The sequence below is a fragment of the Talpa europaea genome, assembly GCF_964194135.1.
Source record: "Talpa europaea genome assembly, chromosome: 12".
Taxonomy (NCBI): Eukaryota; Metazoa; Chordata; class Mammalia; order Eulipotyphla; family Talpidae; genus Talpa; species Talpa europaea.
In genome coordinates, this window is record NC_140079.1 from 7,863,791 (window position 1) to 7,877,607 (window position 13,817).

The 13,817-nt window shown below is 64.8% G+C and overlaps 3 protein-coding genes across 3 annotated transcripts; 2 read left to right on the top strand and 1 right to left on the bottom strand.

Moving 5' to 3' along the window:
* Positions 1-1,121: 1,121 nt before the first annotated feature.
* On the top strand, positions 1,122-6,007 carry SF3A2 (splicing factor 3a subunit 2; the record flags this gene model as incomplete). The annotated part of the gene is made up of 8 exons (XM_084250291.1): positions 1,122-1,247; positions 2,096-2,167; positions 3,250-3,296; positions 3,487-3,596; positions 4,470-4,519; positions 4,604-4,744; positions 4,981-5,049; positions 5,143-6,007. The coding sequence occupies 8 exons, from the start codon at positions 1,122-1,124 to the stop codon at positions 5,899-5,901; spliced, it is 1,374 nt and encodes a 457-aa protein (XP_084106417.1). The 3' UTR covers positions 5,902-6,007.
* Positions 6,008-6,635: 628 nt separating this feature from the next.
* On the top strand, positions 6,636-9,217 carry AMH (anti-Mullerian hormone; the record flags this gene model as incomplete). Its single annotated transcript, XM_084248623.1, has 5 exons — positions 6,636-7,050; positions 7,654-7,796; positions 7,915-8,023; positions 8,106-8,265; positions 8,350-9,217. 5 exons carry the CDS (start codon positions 6,636-6,638, stop codon positions 9,215-9,217), a joined length of 1,695 nt encoding a protein of 564 aa, XP_084104749.1.
* Positions 9,218-9,534: 317 nt separating this feature from the next.
* JSRP1 (junctional sarcoplasmic reticulum protein 1) lies at positions 9,535-13,094 on the bottom strand. The gene is made up of 7 exons (XM_084250778.1): positions 13,078-13,094; positions 12,059-12,141; positions 11,588-11,625; positions 11,318-11,447; positions 10,790-10,960; positions 10,077-10,168; positions 9,535-9,993 (listed from the first exon to the last, which is right to left on the bottom strand). Exons 2-7 carry the CDS (start codon positions 12,105-12,107, stop codon positions 9,568-9,570), a joined length of 906 nt encoding a protein of 301 aa, XP_084106904.1. The 5' UTR covers positions 12,108-12,141; positions 13,078-13,094; the 3' UTR covers positions 9,535-9,567.
* Positions 13,095-13,817: the final 723 nt, after the last annotated feature.

Below are 13,817 nucleotides of genomic sequence, written 5' to 3' on the forward strand. Positions count from 1 at the left end.
TTAGTTTTCAGTGTTTTGGTCAGTGGCTCCTTTGGTGGTCTGGGAAGGAACTGTCCTCTCCCACAGGGAGGCCTGTGACTGACTCGGGGATGCTGACTCCTGGGATCCTGGCTCCATGCTGTGGTAGAAGCTGGAGGACGGCTGTACTCCGTTCGAGTTTCACATCATTCACCAGCAGTGCAGGGGCTGCTGCAGGGAAAGTTGGACACTTCACTGGCAGTGTAAGCCACATGCATCTGTGGCCACTGAAGGCAGGGCCTCTCCTCAGGATCTGCTGAGGACGCTCGCAGTGAGAATCACTGTTCTGAGCAACTGCAGTTGGGCCCCCTCAGGCGATTGGTACAGTTTCCCCGGGACCCATTGGATCTGGCCAGGCGGCAGGACACAGGAGCAGAATGTGCTTGCCTTTCTGGCAAAGGATGGTTTCCCTGCTGTCCTGCCTCTTCTAGTCTCAGTAAGACATTCTTTTTCTAGTTTGTCTTACAAAGTGATGGCAGTAGTTGACCCCGGTGGTCTTTCATATTTTGCCTGACAACACCAAAAAGCTGGTAGCTCTAGATGAACTCACGTGAAATAGTTCTTACCTCTGAGGGGAGTGACCCTCTGGTTCTGTAGCTAGAAGTTTGTTGATTACCAGAAATGGGATCCTCACAAGCATGTCCTGAGTTTCGTTTGTATATTAAGTAGTCGGGACTCTAACATAGATGTCTTCCTGGCTTCCCACAAGTTTACAGCTCAGCCAGAGAAGTAGAATTGAGGCTGGGAGAAGAGACTCAAATCTGTGGGATGGGGCAGTCTGGGAAGACTTCCTGGAGGAGGTGCAGCTTTTTATAGCTCTTTTTCATTGCTATTATATAATGAGTCTCTGAGCCTTTGTGCACCTCCAGCTGGAGTGATTTCTTCTCCAGTCCACCCCAGGGTCATCAGACACTTGTCCTTGTTTGTTAGGCTCGTACAATTGGGGGTGAGAGGCTGATATGAGAGAGGGCATTTCTTCCCACCTACCCTTCCCCCATCACCAGATCCAGGCAAGCCTCATCGACAGCCACCACATCATCACGAACTCCCCTTTACCTCCACAGATTTCTCACCACATCCAGTAAAGCCCCAAGACCGTCACCATGGACTTCCAGCATCGCCCTGGGGGCAAGACCGGGAGTGGGGGGGTGGCCTCCTCCTCCGAGAGCAACCGGGACCGCAGGGAGCGGCTCCGTCAGCTGGCCCTAGAGACCATCGACATCAATAAGGTAGGCCAAGGGGGCCCCTTTTAGACACCCTGCTTGACAGCCACAGATGTTCCCAGTCACCCTTGTGTTCCCGGGGGCAGAATCACCCTGGGTAAGACAGGACCAGTTTCTGGTTCCCCTTAGATACTGAGATGTGTTGACTGTTTGCTCTGTGCCAGGCACTCCTAGAGTGCCACTGTGAGGTCAGTTCTGTTGTACCCCGGTGTCCCAGATGAGGAAACGGGGAGAGGGATGTTGCCACATATGACACAGCCATGGGGACATGGAGGCAGAATTTGGGCCCCGAGACATTTGCACCCCACCTGAGGTCAGAGGTGCCCAGCCTGGTACCTCTGTTTATGGAGCATCACTTGTTCAGCCCCGGAGCCCCCGTGCTGCTCACAGGGTGCGCACAGCTGTGGGTCTGTATGGTTTTTGGTTTGACTCATGTGCTTTGCCCACATCCAGCTCGCACTGCAACACTCAGGATGCTGGTCGGGTACAGCATGGAGCCTTGGCCTTGGTTACCAGCAGTACTGTTGGAGCTCTGCCTTGGGGGCCAGGGTTCCCAAAGGCCCTCACTCCTCAGAGTAGGGGGCGGGGTCTGGTAGAGTGTCAGGAACTCCAGCCCTTCTGAGAGAACGCTGCATTCCCACTGCACCTAGTGGTCCACGTGGTGCTGCCTTAGAATCTCCTGCCAGCCCCAGCCCTGAGTTCTCGTCCATGGTCATCGAAATATTGGTCCTGAAGTAAAGGCCACCTCTGCTCAGCGCCATGCTTCTCAAAATGAAGGCTTTCACCCTGCACAGTAGACAGGCGGGGTGCAAGGTGCCGCCTTCACTGTCTGACGGGGTGCGTTCCCTCCCCAGGACCCTTACTTCATGAAAAACCACCTGGGCTCCTACGAATGCAAGCTCTGCCTGACCCTGCACAACAACGAGGTATGTTCTCAGCTCTGCATCCCTGCCCGTCCAGCATTCCATCCCAGTGGCCCTGCCAGTCCAGCCAGCCCCGGGGTCCCGTCCAGCTCGCAGGGCTCTCAAGATCTCAGTCAGAAGACGAGAGGGTGGGTGCTTTGGCCTTGGCACACCGCGCAAAGCGCCGCTCAGTCCCTTGAGCACGGGCTTCAGAGAGCATCTCTGGGAGAACCACTGGCCGTACCAGAGGAAGGCTGAGTCCCCCCCAGTCTGCATCCTGCACTCGCAGTCCCCGGAGACCAGGGCAGCCTTGCGATGTGCGTGTGCGTCTGTGAACGCGGCATCCACCCAGAAACCACCTTGTGCTTCTGAGATCCCATCAGTCTGTGGGTCCAGTTGGTTTCTCTTAACAACTGAGATGGCCTGGACGCATGCTTGGGTTGGGCTAATTCATGCAGCAACGAGTCGTTCTCGCTCACCGTTTCTACACTGTCCGACACTCCATTTGTCACAGCCACACGACAGGTGGTGCTAGCCTGGCCTCTCTGTATGCCCAGGCTCGTCTCAGCACTGCTGACACTGGGGCTGGTTGTCTCTCTGGGGAGCTCTCCTGGGCACTGTGAGGTGTGGGTAGAGTCCCTGACACACCCACCTGTGAAGAGCACACCCAGCGTGACAGCCACAGATGTCCCCATGTCCAGTGTCCTCTGGGCAGTCAGAGCAGTCCCTTCGTTGGGAACCCGACACATGTTTCATCCTGTCCTGCGGGAGAGGTTCCCTGGAGTCAGGTCAGCGCCAGCAGCCATTGCCAGGTGTCCTCAGCTTGGCAGCTCTGCTGGCTCCTCTCCCTCTGGAGTGGGGTTGCTCCACGCCTGCGTGCTGACACCCGGCACCTGAGACGTCATCGTCGCAGGCTCCACGTCCATTTCCTTCCGCTCTGTGCGGTTCTGCTATGGGGGTGTCCAGCATCAGGTCCCAGTCACTTGTCCCTGTGGACAGAGGCCAGCTCTGTGGTCCTCGTCCCCATAGGTGTGACAGGGAGATCAGGCCAGGGGCATCCAGCCCCCTGCTCATGTCTTCTTGACTGTGGCTTCTTCCTTCTCCAGGGCAGTTACCTTGCACACACCCAAGGGAAAAAGCATCAGACTAACCTGTGAGTACCTCATCCCCTTCCAGTGCCCAGTGCTCCCTCCTCACTGTCATTCAAGCCTGGGCCCCATCCCCCTCTCACCTCTCAGACAGCTCCAAGGCTGGTGTGGGGGTGAGGGCTGGCTCCCAGCACCTGGACTTGTGGCCTTGGCGCCTGTGGAGAGGCCACAGTTCCTTTTTCATCCCACCTGCAGGGCCCGGCGAGCGGCCAAGGAGGCTAAGGAGGCCCCTGCCCAGCCGGCACCAGAGAAGGTCAAGGTGGAGGTAAAGAAGTTTGTGAAGATCGGCCGCCCTGGCTACAAAGGTAAGCCTGTCTGGAAGCAGCTCCTACTTGTGGGTCCCCCCAGCCCTGGAGCCACCCATCCCATCTTGCCTTGGGCCCCATCTTCTTGACGTAGACTTTCCTTCAGGCTATGTTTCGGGTGTCACAAAAGCTCTTAATTCTTTCTGCTCCATGTGAAGATGAAGTGGGGAGAGGGTGCATCCTTTTCCTTTGACCCTGGACCTGGAGACTGGCTCCCCTTCACCCTGAAAGAGAGAGGCAGGGCAGAAGAGAGGCTATGTTGGCGGCACCTCGAGGAGGGCCACCTGATTCAGAAGCTGGCTGACCCAGCTGGAATACAGGACACGGTTGCTGGGAATTAGGAAGGAAGGAAATCCCCTGGCAAGTGCTCCTAATATGGTGGGCACGTCCTGTGTGACTGGCGTCCCAGGTCCTGAGGTGGGTACTTGATGAGCTCGGGCTAGCAGGGGGCGCCCACCAAAGATGGCCACATTAGGCCATGTGGTCTGTCTCAGGGGTGGTTCTGGTTTGGAGGACCTCAGGGGTGCATGGCCTATCTAGATTGTGGAGAACAGCTGGGGGCCAGGTGGTCACTGACCAAGCCACTGAACTTCAATACAAAGGGTACTCATTCCTGGAAGTGGGGGACAGATCTTGCTTGCCCCACATGCCTTGGTGCTGTCCCAGGCTTCTGGGGGTAAAGGCCACAGAGAACCCATATTCCCACCCCCCGCACCTGCACCGCCGGCTGACCCCCACTCCAGCCCAGCAGGAACACCTTCCTGCTGCGATAGTTCCACTCACCCCACCAGTGCCTCCCCAGTGTCAGATCACCTGGGGCCCCTGAGCTTCAGGTGTAGAGTGGCCTGGACTTAAGACCCTTGGGTGTTGCAGTGACGAAGCAGAGGGACACGGACATGGGCCAGCAGAGTCTCCTCTTCCAGGTGAGATGGGGCCTGGTCCGGGCGTGGGGGGGGGTGGTTTTGGACCCCCATAAGGTGCTGTTGCCACTGTCTGTGTCCCTGCAGATCGACTACCCTGAGATTGCCGAGGGCATCATGCCCCGCCACCGCTTCATGTCCGCCTATGAGCAGAGGATCGAACCCCCGGACCGGCGCTGGCAGTACCTGTTGATGGCTGCTGAGCCCTATGAGACCATTGCCTTCAAGGTAGCCCTGCGGGAACTCCAGCCACTCGTGCGCCCCTCCTGTCAGGCCTCTGCGTCTGAGGCGTGTAGAGGGCACGAAGGGAGAGGTTTGAAGGCATTACTTCAGCAAGGACAAAGCGGCACAAAGTGCACTTCCCCAAAATGCGACTTGTCCCCTTTTAGTAGGGCCGCCTCCTCCTGTGGATCCTCTCTGGGGCAGGGGGGCAGCCCTAAAGATCCCCTTTGCCCTGCTCACAGGTGCCCAGCAGGGAGATTGACAAGGCTGAAGGCAAATTTTGGACTCACTGGAACCGGGAAACCAAGCAGGTGAGTAGTGGCTCTGTGTCCAGGGCCTTCCAGTGGCCACACTGCCCCTGCCCAAGGCCTGGAGGGTTCCTGCTCATTCTGTTCTTTCTCCAGTTCTTCCTGCAGTTCCACTTTAAGATGGAGAAGCCCCCGGCCCCTCCGAGCCTGCCTGCCGGGCCTCCTGGGGTGAAGCGGCCCCCACCCCCGCTGATGAATGGCCTGCCCCCTCGTCCCCCACTGCCTGAGTCTCTGCCTCCACCCCCGCCGGGAGGCCTGCCGCTGCCACCCATGCCCCCCAGTGGGCCCGCTCCTTCGGGGCCCCCAGGCCCTCCCCAGCTACCCCCTCCTGCTCCTGGGGTCCACCCCCCTGCTCCAGTAGTCCACCCTCCAACCTCTGGAGTCCACCCTCCTGCTCCTGGGGTTCACCCCCCAGCACCAGTGGTCCACCCACCCACTTCTGGGGTCCACCCCCCTGCTCCCGGTGTCCATCCTCCAGCCCCAGGGGTCCATCCGCCAGCCCCAGGGGTTCACCCTCCCCCAGCTGCTGGGGTTCACCCCCAGGCTCCAGGGGTGCACCCACCCGCTCCTGCAGTTCACCCCCAGGCTCCAGGGGTCCATCCACCAGCTCCTGGGGTTCATCCACCAGCCCCAGGGATTCACCCCCAGCCTCCTGGGGTCCATCCCCCACCCCCTGGGGTCCACCCAGCAGCTCCTGGAGTCCATCCTCCAGCTCCTGGGGTCCACCCTCAGCCTCCTGGAGTTCACCCCTCAAACCCTGGTGTACATCCCCCAGCCCCCATGCCCCCAATGCTGAGGCCCCCACTGCCCTCCGAAGGCCCTGGGAATATTCCTCCCCCTCCCCCCACCAACTGAAACGCTCCTTTCCGCTGCCCCCAAGCAAGGCTGGGCTTTTTTTTCCCCTGTGTTTTTCCACGAAAAAGTGTTGGTGCCTCAGAGCCCATTAAACTGTTACCCGCTGCCTGGATGGTTTGCTGTGTTGGAGTGGGGTGGGGGGGGTGGGGGGGGGCTGGTAGTGCTTCAGGGCCTGGGCAGGAAGTTGCTGACTGGAGAACAAGCCCTGCCAGCAGGGGCAGGGAGGCGAGCGGGTCAAGGCTCCCTGCTGCTTGGCTTCTGCGGCCTAGGTGCTGGTGCTCCTGTGCCCCGGCCCACCCAGCAGGCTGAGGAGCAGGTGGCTGCCCTCCAGCTGGGTCTGCCCACCTACCCAGCGGTAGGAACAATGGGGCTGGGGCCTTGCCCCCCCAGGCCCACCTGCCTTGCCCCCAGGCGTGTTGATAGCCGCTCCATTCCCAGCCCTGACTGCAGGAGGGAAGGACTCAAGGACGAGTGGGTCAGTAGGCCGGGCTCTGTATCGCTGCTGCTGCCGAGATAGGCTGCCCTGGGGAACAGAGGGGCTTTGAGAAGGCGCCTGCAGGGTTCACAGTGGGGCTCTGGACCTCAGTCCCCCAAGGTCACATCCCAGAGGAGATAGGGCTGCCCTCTCACGCACACATTCCAGCTCAGCCCATATAAGTTGGGGCTCACGGCCCCTCACAGCACCCACCATGCAGGGCTTGCATTTTTCCCTGTTGGCCCTGGTGCTGTTGGCGATGGGGGCTCTGTTGGGGGCTGCAGTCCCAGAAGAAGCGGTGTCGGGGGCCCAGACCCGGTCCCAGGAGCCAGCCGTGGACACCGGGGGTCTCATCTTCCGCCAAGACTGGGACTGGCCTCCTGGAGGCAACTGGCTGCCAGACCACTCGCGGGATCCCCTGTGCCTAGTGACACTGGACCCGGGCAGCAATGGCAGCAGCACCCCCCTCCTGCAGGTGGTGGGGGTGCCAAGCAGCTATGAGCAGGCCTTCCTGGAGGCCGTGCAGCAAGCCCACTGGGACCCGCATGACCTGGCCACCTTTGGGCTCTGTTCCCCCGGGGACAGGCAGGCAGCCCTGCCGTCTCTACAACGTCTGGGAACTTGGCTGGGGGGACCTGGGGGGCAACCGCTGGTGGTCCTGCACCTGGAAGAAGGTAGGTCTGGGGCCCGCTGGCAGGGATGGCGGTGGCCGGGTGAGTCTTGCTGTCATTCTCAACAGCTCCTTCAGGACACCACGATCACCCTCCTGCCAGGTCAAATGGGGCTGGCCCCACTCCAGCCTGCTCCCTAGGCTGGGCTGCCAGTCTGTGACCACGGAGGTGGGCACCGTGATCTTTGCCATCTCTAGGCCGGGTGCCCCCAATGCTCCTCTTGCATGCCCCCTTCGCACAGGAAGATATGGAGCTTGTAAAACCTCAGGGTTCCCCGAGGAGTGCCCCTTTCCACACACAAGGCAGCAGGGGTGGGAGGTGGCCTGGCCCCAAGGGCCTTGGGAACCCACTGCCAGGGAAGGGGCTACCCAGAAGACCCCCATACCGACCGCAAGGGCTCAGGGATTGCCGGCACTGTCTCACTGCATACGTTTCTCCTCCAGGGCTGCCCCTGTGCCCGGCAGCCCTCCAGGCCCTCTCACCAGACTCTCCAAGGCATGCTGGGGGGTGAGGGGGGCTCCCTACAGGACTACCTGATGTGCTTAGGGGAGAGACTCAGGCGTCTGGTTCACGTGTCCCCCTTACCACGTCCTGTCCCTGCTGCAGTGACATGGAAGCCAACACCCTCCCTGAGGTTCCAGGAGCCCCCACCTGGAGGACCCAGCCCCCCAGAGCTGGCGCTGCTGGTGCTGTACCCTGGGCCTGGTCCCGCGGTCACCATCACCGTGGCTGGACTGCCTGGCACCCAGGTACTAGGGAGTTGAGGGGGCAGCGGGGGCACCACTTGGAGCCCTCAGCATAGGGGAGGGAATCTGAGAGACGGGCTTCGGGATGAGGCTCCAGCGCCCAGGTTGCCCGTCTCCACAGAGCCTCTGCCCTTCCCGGGACACCCGCTACCTGGTGCTGGTCGTGGATGGCCCCGCGGAGGCCTGGCGTGGCCCTGGGCTCACCCTGACCCTGCGGCTCCGCGGAGACGGTAGGGGGACGTCAAGAGGGGCCGGGTGGGGCTGGCCGCCCTTGTTCCCCAGCCTGAGTCCGTCCCTGGCGCCCCCCAGTAGGTGTCCCCCTGAGCATCGCCCAGCTGCAGGCGCTGCTGTTCGGCGCCGACCCCCGCACCTTCAGGCGGATGACGCCGGTCCTGCTCCTGCTGCCCTGGTCCAGGCACACGCCGCTCCCGGTGCACGGTCGGCTGGACACCGTGCCCTTCCCGCCGCCCAGGTGCGCGCCGGCCCCGCGTGGGCGGGGAGGGTGGGGGAGGACGAGGCCCAGCGCCGGCTCACGACCCCGCCACCGGCGTTGCAGGCCGTCCCCGGAGCCTGAGGAGCCACCGCCGACTGCCGACCCCTTCCTGGAGACACTCGCGCGCCTAGTGCGCGTGCTGCGCGGGGCCCCGGCCCGGGCCTCGCCGCCGCGCCTGGCCCTGGACCCCGGAGCGCTGGCCGGCTTCCCGCAGGGCCTGGTCAACCTGTCGGACCCCGCGGCGCTGGAACGCCTGCTCCACGGCGAGGAGCCGCTGCTGCTGCTGCTGCCGCCCGCCGCGGCCGCCGCCGGAGGCCCCGCGCCGCCCCCCGAGCCCGCGTCGGCGCCGTGGGCCGCGGGTCTGGCGCGCCGCGTGGCCGCCGAGCTGCAGGCCTTGGCCGCCGAGCTGCGCGCGCTCTCGGGGCTGCCGGCGGCCGCCGCACCGCTGCTGGCGCGGCTGCTCGCGCTGTGCCCGGGGAGCCCGGGGGCCCCGGGCGGCCCGGGCGGCCCGCTGCGCGCGCTGCTGCTCCTGAAGGCGCTGCAGGGCCTGCGGGCCGAGTGGCGCGGGCGGGAGGGCGGCGGGCCCCTGCGGGCAAGGCGTGGCGCGGCAGCCGCGGCCGGGGACGGGCCCTGCGCGCTGCGGGAGCTGCGGGTGGACCTGCGCGCCGAGCGCTCGGTGCTCATCCCCGAGACGTACCAGGCCAACAACTGCCAGGGCACGTGCGGGTGGCCGCAGTCCGACCGCAACCCGCGCTACGGCAACCACGTGGTGCTGCTGCTCAAGATGCAGGCGCGCGGCGCCGCGCTGGCGCGCCCGCCCTGCTGCGTGCCCACGGCCTACGCGGGGAAGCTGCTCGTCAGCCTGGCGGGGGAGCGCATCAGCGCGCACCACGTGCCCAACATGGTGGCCACCGAGTGCGGCTGCCGCTGACGCCCCGCCGCGGACCCCGACCCGGAGGCCAGGGGGCCCCGCCCCTATTTATTCCGAGCCGATCGATCAATAAAGCCCAGCAAGCTCCGCTGCGGTGTCCCGTGTCGCGAGCCGGTGGAGGCGGCGAGGGCGCGGGCTCCACCCGACGGTGCTGGGGCGCAGGGCCGGGTCAGGCCCCAGGCGCCCACAGCCCGCCCCGCCCGCCCCGCCCGCCCGCCCGCCGCTCCCCATCCCGGTCGGGGGCCTAGAGCGGCTCCGGGGCCGGGCGCGAAGGAGCAGGCGTCGCGGGAGCCGCTCACCGCTTTATTGTGCTGGAACCTCCGACGTCGGGGACGCGGCGGGAGCTCGGCTCAGCTCCTCCCCCTGCCGGGGCGGCGCTTCTGACGGCCCGGGGGCCGGTCCTCCTCCTCCGAGGCCCACGCCGGCCTCTTCCTGGGCCTGCGGTCCCCGGAGCCCCGCGCCCCCGGCCCCGGGCCCCCTCCCGGTGCCTCCCGGCGCCGGGGCGGCGCCTCCCGGGCCTCCGGGGGCTCCCGGGGCTTCTCCTGGCGCGGCGTCTGCTCCCGCCGGCGCTTCTCCTCGCGCGGCCGCTGCTCCGCGGCCCCCGGCTGCGCCCGCCGCTCCTTGGGCCCTCGGCGCGCGCGCGGCTCAGCTCCCTCCTCCGCGTCTCCTCCGGGCTGCCCTCGGGCCTTCTCTGCCGCCTCCCTGCTCCCGGGGCCCGCAGCGTGCTCGGCCGTCTCGGGCAGCCCCGCCGGCAGGGCCCGGGCGCGGGGCTCCGGCTTGGAGGGGAAGAGCAGGGTCAGGCAGAGCCCCGCGGCCCGGGCCACGCGCCCCGCCGCGCTCGTGTGGGGGAAGCGCTTACCTGGGGCAACTCTGCTTCCCCGGGGGCCGAGCTGGGGGGGACCCATGGCTCGGGGGCCGGTGCAGGGGCGCTCGCCTCCCACGTCACGGAGTCTAGGGGGGGAGGGAGGGACGCGGGTCAGCCTAGGGGCAGGGGCCGACCCCGCGGGCCACCCAGTCCTCATTCCTAGCGCCCCCGTGCTGGGGACGGGCCAGGGGCCGGCTGGGCTCCATCGGGCTCTCCGAGCTGGACTCCGGCCCTCTTTAGGGGCTCCGGGTCTCTGCACTGGGGGTGCCCCTTCCCTTCAAACCTCCCTCATCCAGATTGCAAAACCATCAGTCATTGGCCTCGCTAGGCTGCAGGAATGCCCGATGAGCGAGGACGGTGGCGCTCCACGGGATGGGGTGGGGTAAGGTCTCCGCACCCGGGTTGGACTGCATGACTCAGGGGCGCGGGAGAGCCTCTTCACCCGGAGGGGGTGCAGAAGGGCCACAGAGGAGCGGAACAGGCGCGCACTACCCATCCTGCAGAGAAGCCCAGGCCCAACCATGGGGCACAGAGGGCCTTTCCTGATTAGGGGGTGCACAGGGCGGGGCAGGGAGAAGTAGGACCCCCGCACAAGACCCATCTGCGGATTTGAGGCTCCCAGACCCCATCCTTGGGGGTGCAGGTGCTTGGCGGGGGGAGTGGGCGCCCAGGCGGAGTCCCCTCTGGGGCTCAGGCCCCCCGCTCACCGCGGCACAGCTGGACAGCCCAGCCCAGCAGCGCCAGCAGCGAGGCGAGCACCAGACACTTGTTGAGAGACAGGTCTCCCCAGGGCAGCTCCTCGCCCGCGCCTGGGGGCGGCGGCGGTGGCTGCGGGGGTGGCGCCGGCTGCGTCCTCTTCCTCGCGGGGCTCCGGGGCGCTGTGGGAGCAAGTGCGGGGCTGAGAGCCCCCAGCAAAGTGCAAACCCGCGCCCCACACTCAGCTCCCCGGGGCCGGCTGTGCTGCGCACCGCGTGTGGGTGTCTGGCAGCTTCACTGAGGTGCGGAGACCGGCTCGGAGGTGATTAGCGGGGGCTGGGCAGCACTTCAGCTGGCGCGAGGGTGCATTAGCACAGCTCCCCTGGGGTTGGGTTAGCACAGCTCCCCACACGCTGGCTCCGCTGGGACCTGCGGGCCCGGCTCCCCACTCCCTTGGGACCCAAGGGCCCAATCCACATATCCTCCCCTGCCAGTCCCTGCCCACCCGCCCCACCTCACCCTGCCTTCTGCGAACCCACTTGCCCCTGCTTTCATCTTCTCCTTCCCAGACCCCCGGGCCAGCGTGGCCTCAGGCTCCCGGTCTGTCTTCTTGAGCCCGGCCTCCGCGCCTTCTGCGGGGCGGCCCTCAGCCGCCGGCTCCTGGGAATCCTATGGGGAGTCCTGAGTTGGCCTTTCCTTGGAGGGACCCGGAACCAGTCCCGTGGGTGGTAGAAACCCACCCCCTTGGCCTGTGGGTCCCCAACCCCAGGGGTATCCTGGGCTAAAGCCCGACAGCCCCAGCTACTCACGGGGGGCCAGCGGCTGGAAGTGGCCTGTCTGGGCATCGCTGTCAATGGGAAAAGAGGGAGACTGAAGACGGTGGGGTCCCCCAGGCCAAGCCCACCCTCCTCTGGCGCTGTGTGGGGCAATGGGGGTGCCTTCTCCCGTGTCCCAGATTAGCGAGCAGACAGGCTAAGAGGCGGCCCTGCCCGAGGCACGCAGCTTCACTGGCAAGCTGGAGTTGCACCCCCCTCCATGTGACCCAACACCTGTGTTCCTGGGCTCCTTACAGACCCCCCGGGCACTAATGGGCACAGAGGTTGGAAAAAGCAGCAGAACATAACCCACGTCCGTGTGCCGGTCCAAGTCCGGCCTCTGAAGGTGGGCCGCCTGCCCAGGGGAGAATGGGCTTCGTCCTGCCCACACCCCTGCAGGTACCTCGACACCCGTCCTCTGGGGCTGGCCTAGGTGGGAGTCAGCCACTGTAGTGAGGTCCTTACTTGCCTGGCAGCCGCCCGGGACACCATCCTCCAAGGTCCTGGTTGCCATGGTGTCTTCCTAGAAGGCCAGGTCCAGAGTCAGGCTGGGGTGGGGGAGCGTGGGGAGAGGTGTCTGGCGTTCACTGAGCCCTGCGGGGGGCCTGGCCTGCCTGGGGAAAGGCTCCGTGCCCTCCAGCTGCGCCGTCCCCACCTCCCTGCCAGCCCTTGCTTGTCCCGCTGCCCGGAGCCCCTTGCGCACGCATGGGGCAGCCCAGCAGCAGCCTGCCGGGTGCCTTCGAGGCCCTGCTCCTGCCCCACCTGCCTTGGGGCCCCTCCCTATAGGCCAGACTTCCCAGAGCCCCAGAACCCCTGAGCTTACGCAGAGGCTGTGAGGGCCCGTAGAGGGCACGCAGACATCGCAAACCAGGAGCCCGGGCCTGGGGTCAGCTCATGTCTCTGAGACCAGGGACTATTTTTATCTGGTGTCTGAGGTCAGCAAGACACGCAGGCGCGCGGCCCAGCCTCTCCCAGGCCCCAAGGGGTCTCCTCCTGGACCATCATCACCTGCCATAGCTGGAACCCAAGTTCTAAGCATTCGTGCTGGCAGCCGGGGCCAGCCGTACTCTGTGTGACAGGCAGGAGCGGGCCCCCGGGAGGCGCCTGATCCCACTCTGGGGGCCCTGCCTCCGCGCTGTGCCTTCTCCCACGGGGCAGGGAGACCGAGATCGGCAGTGGCCGCTTGATCAGAGGTCACGGAGAGCAGGAGGTCAAGCCCAAACCTGTCATCTTCCCAAAGCTTGTTTATTGGGGGGCCCGGCACCACTAGCTGCTAGCATTAGGGAACCCCTTTCCTGAGTAGAGAGGGGACCCTCCCCTGGGGCTGGGACACAGCCGTGGGGAGGGGCCCAATGGGCAGATCTCAGTGTATGTGGCAGGGGTGGGGGAGTCACAGGAGTTGAGGACTCCCATCGGCCTCGGAGACGACCTCCCCAGCCCCTAAGGACCCCCATTTCTGCCTAGACCTCTCCAGCCCTACTTACCCTGCAGCCTCCGCGCCTGGACGGGATGGACGGGCTGGAACTCTGGGCGGGTGGCCTGGGACGGACAGCAGCAGGTGGCCGGTGGCAGCAGGCGAGGCCAATCAGCTCGGCAGCCAGAGCAAGAGGGGGAGGAGGGCCCCATGACTGGGCACTAGCTGAGGGGTGACCCCACGCCCACGTAGCACAGAGCCATGTCAGCTGGCCTCTTTGGCCCAGAAGCCCTTGCTTCCTGTCTCTGAGCCTTGGAAAAGGGGGTACCATGGATGACAACACCCATAAAATGTAGTTGCCAGGCCTTGCCTTTCTTCTCCCTCTGATTTGGTGCCAGACGCAGCAACAGCTCGACCAACGGAGTCCCTGTCCTCGGAGGGACTCTCCCCGTGGCTGGGCCTGTCCTGGACGTCTCTTGTCAGGGACTCACACCACGTGGCCTCGCGTGTCTGCTTCTCTTCCTGAGCATCTTCTGTGCAGGGTCCCTCCCGTGGTCACGAGGGTCAGAGCTGCCCCCCCACTTTCATGCTGAGTGATGGGCCCATGTGGGGGTCCATTGCATGTGTCCATTCACAGATGGCTGTTGCGAGTGCACCACTCTGCACACGGGTGTCTGTAGCTTCAGACCCTGCTCTCCTTTTTTTAATACCGGTTTTGTGAGATCTGATCCATATGTCATCATACCCGTCACCTATAAAAAGCATAGTTTTTAATATTGAAGAGTTCAGATGGCCTGAGAGCTACGTAAC